Source organism: Ornithorhynchus anatinus, chromosome 20 (assembly GCF_004115215.2).
Source record: "Ornithorhynchus anatinus isolate Pmale09 chromosome 20, mOrnAna1.pri.v4, whole genome shotgun sequence".
In the NCBI taxonomy this organism is placed as follows: Eukaryota; Metazoa; Chordata; class Mammalia; order Monotremata; family Ornithorhynchidae; genus Ornithorhynchus; species Ornithorhynchus anatinus.
The window spans coordinates 8947545-8960347 of NC_041747.1; the positions used below are offsets into that span (position 1 = coordinate 8947545).

A 12803-nucleotide genomic window follows, 5' to 3' on the forward strand; every position below is an offset into this window, starting at 1 on the left:
ACTAATTTCAGCAAATATGTTAAACACCTAGTAAGCACTTAACAAATACCATAAAAAAGAGTAATTGATCAACATATTTCTCTGAATCTTTTTGATAAAAATTTATAAAGCATGTTTTCAAACAGATTCAGAGAAATATGTTGATCAATTGCTCTTTTTTTACGGTATTTTAAAAGCACTTACTATGTGCTGGGCACTGTACTCAATCTTCTCAAAAACTTCAGCTCCCTGCCCTCCGTTTCTTCACACTCCAGTCCTTACTTCACTCTGCTACCTGGATCATTTTTCTGAAAAAAGGTTCAGTTCCTATCTCCCCACTTCTCAAGAACCTCCAGTGGTTGCCCATCCATCTCTGCATCAAACCAAAACTCCTTACTATCGGCTTTAAATCACGCAATTAATCAATCACCCTCTCACCCTCTCCTTCCTTACCTTACTTCATTGATTTCCCACTACAACCACGTCTGCATGTTTCACTCCAGCTGCACCAATCTACTTACTGAACTTCGATCTCATATACCTTGCCAATGCCCCCTTGTCCACATTCTCTTTCTGGCCTGAAACTCCCACCCCCTTCATATATCCAGACCACCACTCTATCCACCTTCAAAACCTTTATAAAAAAAAAATCTCCCCCAAGAGGCTCCCCTCACTAAGCCCTCATCTCCCCTATTCCCTTCCCCTCAGCATCACCTATGCATCTGGATCCGTACCCATGAAGCACTTTTCACCCACCCTCAACCCCAAAGCACTTATGTTCATATCCATAAATTTATTTTAATGTCTGTTTCCCCACCTAGACCGTAAGCAGATAGGCAGGGCCCTTGTTTACCAACTCTGTTGTATAGTAGTCTCCCAAGTATTTAGTATAGTGGTCTGTACACAATAAGCATGTGATAAATACCACTGATTGACTGATACAGGAATTCATCAGAGATCAGTTTAGGAAGTAAAAAGTTTTTGTGAGAGATTTCAGTTTCAGTGTAATCACAATTCTAACACTTCCATTTCTTTCTAGCAAGCCTAGAAAGTTTAAAAAAATCCCATTGTGCTTGAATTAGAAGTGAGTAATTTCTAGAAAGCTGAGGCAAGTGAATTTATTATTAACAATAATAACGGTATTTGTTAAGCGCTTACTATGTACCAGGCACTGTACTAAGTGCTGGGGTGGATACAAGATATTCGGTATGTACACAGTCCTAGCTCCCAACTTGGGACTCACAGTCTCAATCCCCATTTTTACAGGTGAGGTAAATGAGGCACAGAGAAGTTAAGTGACTTGTCCAAGGTTACACAGCAGACAAGTGGGGGAGTTGGGATGAGAACCCATGACCTTCTGACTCCAAGGCCCTTGCTCTATCAACTAGGCCATGCTGCTTCTTTAGGACCAACATAATGACCCCCACCATAAAAATGATTCTGCACAACTGAAGAACTAAAATTTCACTTGAGAATAAGGAACATTATCAAAGAGTAAACAAGTGACACACCAAAAAAGAGCTGACCACTGTTCCTGTCGGTCAACAATAGTAGTCATTGTAATTCCATGGTGAGCAAGGAATTTCTGGATTCCAAAACTAGAAAACTGACCTCCCCTGCCCAGTGACTAGGTCCCAACCATATCTGGCATGAAAGTAAAACAGAATGTAGACGTTAATTCCTCAAAGGAATAGATAGTGAGATCATATGATCCCAGACATCTTTTCAACCAAGATATTCACCATATGGGTGCTAAATTAACACTTGCAAAAGAGAAGAGGTTAACTACACTGGTGACCAGCTGTATACTGAAAAGGGCACCTTAACTGACTCAGGGATTTTCCAAAATATTCTGAGACCACACATTTACAGAAGTATGACCTCAGAATACTTCCAAAGGTCACACTGCTTGGAGAAGCAAAGTGGCTTGGTGCAGCGAGTACAGGCTGGGGAGTCGGAAGAACCTGGGTTCTAATTCTGCCTTCTTCACTGGTCTGTTGTGTGATCTTGGGGAAGTCACTTCATTTCTCTGTGCCTGAGTTTCCTCAGCTGTGAATGGGGTTTGAGACCATGAATTTCATTTGAGACATAGGACTGTGTTCAAACTGAATATCCTGCATCTACCCTGGGGCTTAATACAGTGCCTGGCGCGTAGTAAGCACTTTAACAAATACCACCCTCCCTCCCCTCCCCCAAAAAAGGTAAACTCCATCCTCTCTCTTCCTCCTGAAAGAGGCAAGAAGGCTTAACTAGCCACTTGTAAAGGAGGAGAAGGAAGCTGCTCTGATCTCCCTCTAATCATACGCATCCCAAATACTCAAGTCCGTATGACCTGAACATCATTGACAGATGTCCTCTTTCCACTCCCCGGCACAGTACCCAGGACAATACAACATATCTCCCGTCTCTCTTCCCTTTACATCCTCTCCTCTTTAAAGAAATTTCAGCTTTAATTTTCCAGGTTTTTCATATGCTCAATCAATACTTTTTTATGGTATTTGTTAAGCACTTACTATGTTCCAGGCACTGAATTAAGGGCCAGGGTAGACACCAGTTAATTAGATTGGACAGTCCATGTCCCACATGAGACTTACAGTCTTAATCCCCATTTACAGATGAGGTAACTGAGGACTAAAGAAATTAAGTGACTTACCCAACATCAACAGCAGACAAGTGGTGGTTGGGATTAGAACACTGAATTTAGAATGCTATCTGAGTGCCTGGGCAGACCACTGAACTATGTGTACTGTACGGAAGAGTCCAAGAGAATTAGTAGACATGATCCCTGCCTTCGGGGAGCTTACAATCTAGTGGGTAAGATACACACTAAAATAAATTACAAGTAGGCTGGAGTAATAGAGTATAGCGTATGAACCTAAGTGCTAGGGGGACTTGTAAGGGGAAAATGCTGAAATGACAGTTGGGGGAAAATAAGGAGGGGAGATTAGAAATCATTTGGGGAAAATTTCTGGAGGAGATGTGATTTCAGCAGGACTTTGGAGAAGGAGAGATCAAAGGTGCATCGCCTGTGATGGGGATGTGCTATACTAAGCCAGGGGGAGGGTGGTAAAAATGACAGCAAGAACATGCTACACTTAGAATTATGTGGGCTTTTTTCTTTGCATGTGCTCCTGTATTTTCCAAGTACTTAATACAGTGCTCAGCACATAGTTAAGCGCTCACTAAATACGACTGAATGTTCTTAAAAAATGTATGAACAATGACACTCTTAAAAGCAGGAGAAAATATGGTCATTAACAAAGACAATCTCAATATGCTACAATTCTATTTTTATCCAAAATATCTAATACTGAAATTGTTAATTTCATAATTCATTATGCTATTGGCAAAGACCTTGCATTATACTTTTTGGGTCTAATTTCACATTCAATTCATAACGTTTCAATATGTGGATCACAGAAAACTCAAGGCAATGTTTAAAAGCAAATAAAATTATTTTCCAAACCAGAAAGTATTTTAATTGTCCCGAATAGCATTCCTTTGAAAACTCGCCGAACAACAAGCGCAAAATAAATCCCTTTGATGTTTGCAAATATCTTTAGTTCCTATCAAAAAAGAGGCTCCTAATTATTTGTATTAAAGGACCGTTGGGGGCAGATTTTCTGAAAATGTGCTACAAAATAAAAGTTAACCTATCACCTCTTCTGCAGAAGCACTCTTAAAACATATGTGATCAGAGATAACATGAAAAAGCAGTAACAGATCACTCTAAGAGCCCCCCAAAAAGAGAAAATACTCACCAGCATCCCATCCATGGATGAGACTTTCCTCCATGTATCCCAAGCTCCCTTTCTGACATCAGCTGGTACCTTCAGCTTCTGACATAGTACAGCAAAATCAGGTTCTTCGATGTCTTCAAATTCCAGACTATGAGAAAGAAACAGAAAGAATATTTTTAAGTATCAAGCAGCTCATTAAAAACATTTCCATTTAGACAATGACTCCCAATTGCAATGGTGCTGACAGTCCAAATGATATTTTAAGTTATAATTATTTATCTATCTTCACTGCCTCATTTTGATTTTTCCCTTCATGAATACAATACAGAAAAAAAGCCCTAGAGTGAGGAAAGAGATGCAAAGGGGATGAAGACAGGGACTAAGCAGTCCATATATCTTATGAAAAAAAAAAAAGTGTTGTCTGAGGAAGTCAGACTAAGTAGAAACAGCAAGGCCTGGAGGCAGGATCAGTGAGATTAAGGTAAAGAGCAGTTGACAGATTTAGGGTCAATTTCCAACACTTTATGAACTGTCAAAGTAGGCAACCAAGTGTATTTCAGTAAATTTTATCATAATTCTACCATCTACCACCATTTATCTCAATGCAGACTGATACACAATACTGTTTCTTTCATTCTTTTCTCCTCAACATTCTGCACTTTTCTTTAATTACTTGGAAGGGAGGTTAGAATGGGCTGGGAAACGCTTTCAAATCATTAAAAATATGGAGGTAACTTGAACTATGGTCTAACATCCTTAAATTATGTATTTATAATAATGTCCATCTTCCCCTCTAGACAGTAAGCTCATAAGGGCCAGGAACATATCTGCTAATTCTGTTGTACTCCCCCAAATGCGTAGTTCAGTGCTCTGTACATAATAAGTGCTTAATAAATAACATTGATTGATTAATTATAAGAGGCTTGCTGGATTTGGAAAACATCAAAGGAGCCTGAAAAAGTTGTTTAAAGTGAGGTAGCTTGTGCAGAACCAGTTTCTTGCGACCACCTGTCTGTCCTACTCCCACAAATGTACTTTCAATTGGGCTATGCTCATGGGCACAGTCCATATAAAACAGACATCTCAATGCAATATTGTTACATCAGACCATTCTGGAGGTGTCATTTTATGTAAGTTACATTGAACATTATAAACATTTCAGATCACTGGAAACTTTGTAGGTTATCACCAGAGCCTTCCAATGGAATTAAAGCTCCCTAGCAGAAAGAATTGTTGCCAAACATTATAATAAGTACAGTCTATACATTTTAGTTACTTAAATGAGGGGGAAAAAAAAAGCAGTATGTCATGGGGGTTCTTAAGTATAGAATCTCCAAATAGGAGTTCTGCACAAACTCAAGTATTGGCCTATGGGTTGCAAAGTTAATTTTAAAATATGGGCAACCGGCATCCTAGTCTACTTAATGCACATAGTCTAAAAAGGCAACACTGATACAAAGCTGTATCCCATAGCTGCGGAGGAAAAGGAGAGACAGAACAGGTGGAGCTTAAAAATAACCGTTTTACACCCTTAAAAGATTCTGCCCATAGACCCGAGCGCCAAAATTTCAAGAATTTTGGGGGAAAACTATACTACAGAAAGTATTTCAGCACGATGGATAACTACTAACAACAACAGATGGTTTGTTTTTCCGCCCTAATGATCTCAAAGACCTGGTTGTGGGTCGTGATGCTACAAAACCTCAATAAATGAACAGTTCCTGGATGGCGGTCTGTTCAGAGGCACGAATACGTGCATTTAAAACCGTAAACTCTGGCAGGACACGTAGTAAGTCACTTGGGGCTAGGTCAATAGAGGACCCTACTGCTGAGTACATTTTAAGTGGGGGGACAACTCTTGCATTGCATGAGATAGAGAGGCCAATGGATACTTCCTCCTGAGCACCTTAATAAGCTGTAAAATCCTGGTGGGAGGGAAAAAAGAATGCTAGATCTCAGTAACTTTTTCTCCTTCATTTGCAGAAGCCAAACAGTTGGCCCGCATCTGTTCGAAGTCCACAGAGTACAGAACAGTGTGCTGGGACTTTGGGGAAGGAGGAAAGAAGCAATCAGCCGAACCCCTCACCCCCATTTCCCACCCGGTCCAAGGCTGGAGCCGCTCTTAGGGGCCCATCTTCTTTCCCCTCGACCCTGGGGCGTCGTCTTTCATTCATTCGATCGTATTTATTGAGTGCTTACTTGGTGCAGAACACTGTACTGAGCACTTGCAAAGTACAATAACGCAATAAAGCGAGGCAATCCCTGCCCACAATGGGCTTAGAGTCTAGTGGTGGGGGGACAGGCATCAAAACAAGAGGCGTTAATATAAACAGAATTATAGATACATACATGAGTGTTGTGGGGCAGGGGGAGGGAGGGAGGGAAGAGTCTCCTCGGCAGCGTCCCCATTCACTCACTCAGTTGTATTTATTGAGTGCTTACTGTGTGCAGAGCACTGGACTGAGTGTTTGCAAAGTACAATAACACAATAAAGCGAGGCAATCCCTGCCCACAACGGGCTCACAGTCTAGAAGCAGCAGTGTGGCTCAGCGGAAAGAGCCCAGGCTGGGGAGTCAGAGGTGGTGGGTTCTAATCCTGCCCCCACCACTTGTCAGCTGGGTGACTTTGGGCCAGTCACTTCACTGTTGCCTCAGTGACCTCCTCTGAAAATGGGGATGATGACTGTGAGCCCTACGTGGGACAACCCGATGACCTTCTATCTCCCCCAGCGCTTAGAACAGTGCTTGGCGGCATAGTAAGTGCTTAACAAATGCCAACATTATTATTATTAAGATCTTCTCTCTCCCCCAGCGCTTACAACAGTGCTTGGCACCTAGGAAGCGCTTAACGAATACCAACATTATTATGATCTCTCTCTCCCCCTGTGCTTAGAACAGTGCTTGGCACGTAGTAAATGCTGAACAAATACCAACATTATTATTATGATCTCTCTCCCCCAGTGCTTGGCACATAGTAAGAGCTTAACAAATGCCAACATTATTATGATGATCTTCTGTCTCCCCCAGCGCTTAGAACAGTGCTTGGCACCTAGGAAGCGCTTAACGAATACCACCATTATCATCATTCTCTAGGCCTCTTCTGGAAGATGGGGATGGAGACGGTGAGCCCCCCGAGGGACAACTCGACGATCCGTCTCCCCCAGCGCTTAGCACAGTGCTGGGCACCGAGCGAGGGCTTGACAAATACCCTCGTTCGTATTATTATTCTTCGAAGGGGGAGGCAGAGGCCAAGTCCGCATCCGGCCGCCGCGGCCGGTCCCGGCTCTCACCTGCTGAGGGTGGGCAGGTCCTCGGCCCCGCCGTCCGCCTCCATCCCCGCCTGAGGGGGAGCGGGAGCAGGCGGGGGGTCCGGGGCGGCTCTCCGAGAGGCTTTGGGCGGCATGACGGGCCCCCGAGGGCGGCGGCGCGGGGCCCCGGAGGCTGCTCCCGGCCCCCTCCCCGCCCCGCCGCAGCGGCCCGTTGTCTCGCCTCCGGCCACAGAGATGGCCGAACCCGCCCCCGACCCCGCCTCGGCCGGGGACCACCCCACCGCCCCCACGGGACCCCGACCCGCCGCTACACGTCACTTCCGCCCCGGGTGGCGTCACTTCCGCTCCGAGGCCCACAGTCGGGGGGGGGGGAACGAAAGCCAGTCGGAGGCGGGCGGAGGGGAGGCCCCGCCCCCGGAGCTCAGAGCGAGGCGAAGCCCCGCCCCCTCGTCCAGAGCGAGGCTTACCCCCCCCGCCCCCTGAGCCCCGAGCGAGAGCGAGACTAATCCCCGCCCCCGGAGCCCAGAGCGAGGCGAAGCCCCGCCCCCTTATCCAGAGCGAGGCTAAATCCCGCCCCCTTGTCCAGAGCGAGGCTAAGCCCCGCCCCTTCATCCAGAGCGAGGCGAGGCCCCGCCCCCTTGCCCAGAGTGAGGGCATTCCCCCCCCCCCCCCCGGTCGCGAGGCCCCCGGAAGGGGCGGTGGCTGCGGCCCCCCCCCCCCCCCGTGAGGCCGCCTCTCTCCCTCCTTTTCCCCCCTCAGGCGGGTGGTCGAGCGGCCCTCGACGTCTCCTACTCCCTTTTCACCGAGGGGAGGGACCGGCCCAGGGGAAGGAAAGTGCTGGGGTGGATAGGAGGTAATGGGGATGGACGCGGCCCCCAAACCCACCAGGGGCTGGCAGCCTTAGTACCCGTTTTACAGGTGAGGTAACTGAGGGGAAGGGAAGGTTTCCCCCAGCAGACAAGCGGTGGAGCTGGGGTTGGAACCCAGGACTCTCTGACTCCCAGGAGGGAGATTAGAACTCAGGACTTTGGCTCCCAGGAGGGGGAAGAGAACCCAGGACTTTCTAACGCCTAGGAGTGGAATTAGAACCCAGGACCTTCTGACTCCCAGGAGTGACATTAGAACCCAGGATCTTCTCACTCTCAGGAGTGACATTAGAACCCAGGACCTTCTCACTCTCAGGAGTGACATTAGAACCCAGGACCTTCTCACTCTCAGGAATGACATTAGAACCCAGGACCTTCTGACTCCCAGGAGTGACCTTAGAACCCAGGACCTTCTGACTCCCTGAAGTGAGAATAGAACCCAGGACCTTCTGACTCCCTGAAGTGAGAATAGAACCCAGGACCTTCTCACTCCCAGGAGAGAATTAGAACCCAGGACCTTCTGACTCCCAGGAGGAGATTAGAACCCAGGACCTTCCGACTCCCAGGAGTGACATTAGAACCCAGGACCTTCCGAGTCCTAGGAGTGAGATTAAAACCCATGGCTCTCTGACTCCTAGGATTGGAATTAGAACCCAGGACTTTCTGACTCTTAGGAGTGAGATTAAAACCCAGGACCTTCTGACTCCTAGGAGTGACTTTAAAACCCAGGACTCTGACTTCTAGGAGTGGAATTAGAACCCGGAACCCTCTGACTCCTAGGAGTGAATTAGAACCCAGAACTCTTACTCCCAGGATTAGAAGCCAGGACTCTCTGACTCCCAGGAGTGGGATTAGAACCCAGGACCTTTTGACTCCCAGGTGTGTGCCCTATCCACTAGACCACGCTGTTAGGATGGGGCACCTGGTTTTCTTCATACCTTCCTCCAGCCACCCCAGGTGAGTCAGATCATCCTGTGTATCCATCCTTCAGGTGAGAAAGCCTCCTTCATAAAGCCATTGTTTCCACTGAAACTGACAGTGGTGTCTGTGAGTCTTGTTACACAAGGTGACCTTAATGCCTCTCAACTAGTGTGGTTCTGTTATTTCTTTGAATGCTGAGCAACTTTTAGTGACACTGGTCTTGGAACTTGAGGGTCGAGATGTTCTCTGGGTTTGTTTTTTAAGCAGTCAAGTGTTTCATAGCACAGGTGAATACACAGGTGATGCAGTGAAAGGTTGAAAGAAATGTTCCCCGGCAAGTATCGCAACCCAATAGACTGCATCAGTTAATTGCTGAATTTCAGGAAACTGCATTAGTTACAGATGTGCTGATATTTGGCAGGTCATAAGCATTGACAGAAGAAAGTACAACATATTTTGCAATCCATGTTAGAAACCCCAAAATGTTCATTTGTAAGTTTTCATAGCTGATAGGGATCTTATTTGATAGTGCATTCATTCAATTGTATTTATTGAGCACTTACTGTGTACTAACTACTGTACTAAGCACTTGGAAGAGTACAATATAATAATGTTGGTATTTGTTAAGCGCTTACTATGTGCAGAGCACTGTTCTAATCGCTGGGGTAGATACAGGGTAATCAGGTTGTCCCACATGAGGCTCACAGTTAATCCCCATTTTACAGATGAGGTAACTGAGGCACAGAGAAGTTAAGTGACTTGCCCACAGTCAGCTGTCAAGTGGCAGAGCTGGGAGTCGAACCCATGACCTCTGACTCCGAAGCCCAGGCTCTTTCCACTGAGCCACACTGCTTCTCTGTGTATAACCACAGACACATTCCTACCCACAACAAGCTCACAGTCTAGAGGGGGGAGGTGGACATTAATAAAAATAGATCAATTTCAGATATATACAGAGATATACATATGTGTTATGGGGATGGAGGGAGGGTGGATGAAAGAGCAAGAGCAGCGCAGAAGGGAATGGAAGAAGAGGAAAGGAGTGCTTAGTCAGGGAAGGCTTCTTGGAGGAGATGTGCCTTCAATAAGGTTTTGAAGTGGGGGAGAGCAATTATCTGATATGAGAAGGGAGGGCGTTCCAGGCCAGAGGTAGGATGTGGGCGAGAGATCGGCGGTGAGATCGACAAGACCGAGGTATTTCAAGAAGGTTAGCACTAGAGGAATGAAGTGTGCAGGCTGATTTGTAGCTGGATGCTTATTGGTCCAAAGGATTACTGGAAACTATTCTTTCCAAAAAAAATTGTATTCCATGAGACTACATAGGCTTGGTTTATAGATTAGACATCACAATGACATTATGAAGTTTCAGCAAAACACAAGCTGGGTATAAAATACTGATAGTATAAAGTCCAGAAATGCAGTTTCACAAGTATTCAGTCGTATTAAGTGCTTACTGTGTGCAGAGCACTGTACTAAGCACTTGGGAAAGTAATGTAACTTAGCTATTGGTGAAAAATCTCTTGGCACAGAATTTCTGTAGGTAACAATATGTATGTAACCGTGAAACCAAGCCAGCTTTCTGGGGGGCAATTCATTAAGGTGTGGGATAACCAAACAGATGGGTGTCATTGTTTTTCACCCCATCCAGTTAATAAATCCCAGGGAAATGTCTGTGTTCTCCCATCTACCATTTAGCTTGCCTGCTTCCTCAAGCCCCTTCTTTGAATGATCATGCAGCTTTTATTTTTAAAGGTGATAAGCGATTAATGTAGTTTTATTTTGCAAAGAACTGCAGGAAACACAGAATCTCCTTTCCCCTTCTGGCCCCCGTCAACAATAGGTTCCCACTGGGAACAACCTTCTTCAGCTCAGTTTCCAGGGCATTGTACTCAGTCCTGGGGAAATTCAAAACAAAGAAGTGGCGTTACATCCCTTGTCCGTAAGGAACATACACTCTACTGGGTGAGTCAGAAATAAAACTTTTAAAAATAGAGGATTCCAAATAAATAAATTGAATGACCATGTAGGCCTAAGGGCTGAGGATGGGTTTAAAAATGGTTCTAAGCACCAGAGATGGTCAGTAGATTTTATTCAGCTCGGGATGCTGGCCCCTGACCTTCAGATCCTGCCACCATCAATCAACCCTGTAGCACCAGAAAGCTAGATCTTGGGATTGCATGACCCTGGGCTCCAGGCCAGCCTTCCATTCTGGCTATTTCTTTTGGCTCTGTATAAGAAATGGTAGGAAATTAGCGGCTAATCACATTATCATGTGTCCTTCAAAACCTGGTCTCTCAGATGTCAGCAAGTGAGCTATTAACCCTTTCTTCCTGCTTATTACTAACGTTAATTGTTTGCATTCATAATTACAGGATCCTGAAAAAATTGGGTTCAGGTTTTCCCTAATGGGTTTTGCATGCTTGTTTTCTTCTACCATGAATTGTTTCTACAAAAAGTGTTCTATCTCAAAGTACAGCAGAAAGGTCTGATAGTCTGCCTCTTCTACAGCATCATGGGTGAGTTTGAAAAGTGGTATTTAACGGTGCTCTTACAAAGTTCTATAGAGGGTTAAAGAACTGATAAAATCTAGCCAGGAACTATAAAGAATCCTTTGCAGTCTTGCTCAAGAGAAATATTATTCTCACTCCTGAAGAAACCTTTCTTAAAAAATTAACTGCCCTCAGTTTTCACAATAGTAGGAAGCTTGATGGCAACAGTTTTCACAATGGTAGGAAGCTGTTCTGTATCTGATAAATCAAGTGATCATCCCCTGATTAAAATATTATTTCAGTTCAGTACAATTCAGTCAGGGAAGGCTTTTTTTAAAAGAGGACAAATGGAACTCCAGAACATCGTGGTGTGTTTTGAATGCTCTCCTGAAAGTTAAGGAAATAAAATGTCCAGCTTTTACCCCATATCATAAAATGAGTTTTATAGGCCTTTCATTATGGCTTATGCAAAAGATATATAATATGTATATATCAGAATTCTGGGCTAAGCTAGCAACTGAATGTTCCAAGTTTGTTTTGCAATCTGGGGCAGGGATAAATAAAATCTATGGGCAACCTAGAAAACTCATTTTAGGCAAATGCCAACCTCCTCCACCACCAGAGCTGCTACACAAGTGGTAACTTGTTAGTTAACTTGTTAGTTTCACTGATTTTTTTTTTTAACCTCTACCTGCTCACCTTTAGGTGGAGGTGATGAGCAATGAAATGGCCAAAGGTGATATGCAAAAGAAATAAAGGTCGTGAATAAATCCACAGACTGGATAACCAAAGAAAGAAAAACTAATGGGTCTGGAAAATTCACAAACTGGATACAGAAAAATTCAGAGTTGACAGTATTTCTTTTGTAAAACCTAAAGTAAACATCCCAGGAGGGATAACAATGAAACATTTGTTATCCAGAATTATAATTTGTGTTATCCTTCTCTCATGGCCATCAGATAAAATTTTAAGTGAGCAAGTGAGGCCTGTCAGAACTCCAAGCTCAAAGAACCCAGACCATTCAAGAGTGGCTGAATTAAAACCAAGTGACTTCCTCTATCTCAGTAGCCAAAATCAGAGTGTGACTGCAGTACCCAATGGGATATACCATTTAGCCTAATCCCACACTGATTTACACCCTTGGACCCATTCTTTTGTAAAAGCTGATGATCAGACAAAATAGGTTTCAGAGTTGAGAATGGGAGGATATTTCCAGACAAATGAAAATGAATTGTCTCTGGGTTCATTCTCTCTAGGTCCTGTTACCTCCCTTGTCCTGTTACCTCCCTTCTGGTGGATCCTGCATTAATACCTAACCAGGAGACAAGCTCCAAGCACAGTGAGTAGGCTGACGGGAGAGGAATGAAGCATGTACACATAGTAAGTGCCTAGCAAATACGATTTAAAAAAAACTAAATACAGGGGCAAGTGTGGGGACAGTAAAAGATCAGAATCTTCACAGAGCTGTGGAGGACTGAGTTAAAGGATGAAGTGTTTACGGATGTGCTTAAGACAACATGAAGAACTGGTTCTTCAGTCT

The 12803-nt window shown here is 44.6% G+C and overlaps 2 protein-coding genes across 2 annotated transcripts in view; one reads left to right on the forward strand and one right to left on the reverse strand.

The window, feature by feature from the left end:
* The window catches only part of RB1 (RB transcriptional corepressor 1), a 95330-nt gene extending 88087 nt beyond the window's left edge, over nucleotides 1–7243 (reverse strand). The window contains exons 1-2 of the mRNA XM_029047864.2: nucleotides 7009–7243; nucleotides 3741–3867 (exon numbers count right to left, since the gene is read on the reverse strand). Coding sequence (XP_028903697.1) covers nucleotides 3741–3867; nucleotides 7009–7121 — 240 coding nt within the window. The 5' untranslated portion in view covers nucleotides 7122–7243. The remainder of the gene's footprint in view (nucleotides 1–3740; nucleotides 3868–7008) is intronic.
* Nucleotides 7244–8720: 1477 nt separating this feature from the next.
* Nucleotides 8721–12803, forward strand: part of MED4 (mediator complex subunit 4) — a 74099-nt gene continuing 70016 nt past the window's right edge. The window contains exons 1-2 of the mRNA XM_007668608.4: nucleotides 8721–8810; nucleotides 12520–12602. Coding sequence (XP_007666798.1) covers nucleotides 8767–8810; nucleotides 12520–12602 — 127 coding nt within the window. The 5' untranslated portion in view covers nucleotides 8721–8766. The remainder of the gene's footprint in view (nucleotides 8811–12519; nucleotides 12603–12803) is intronic.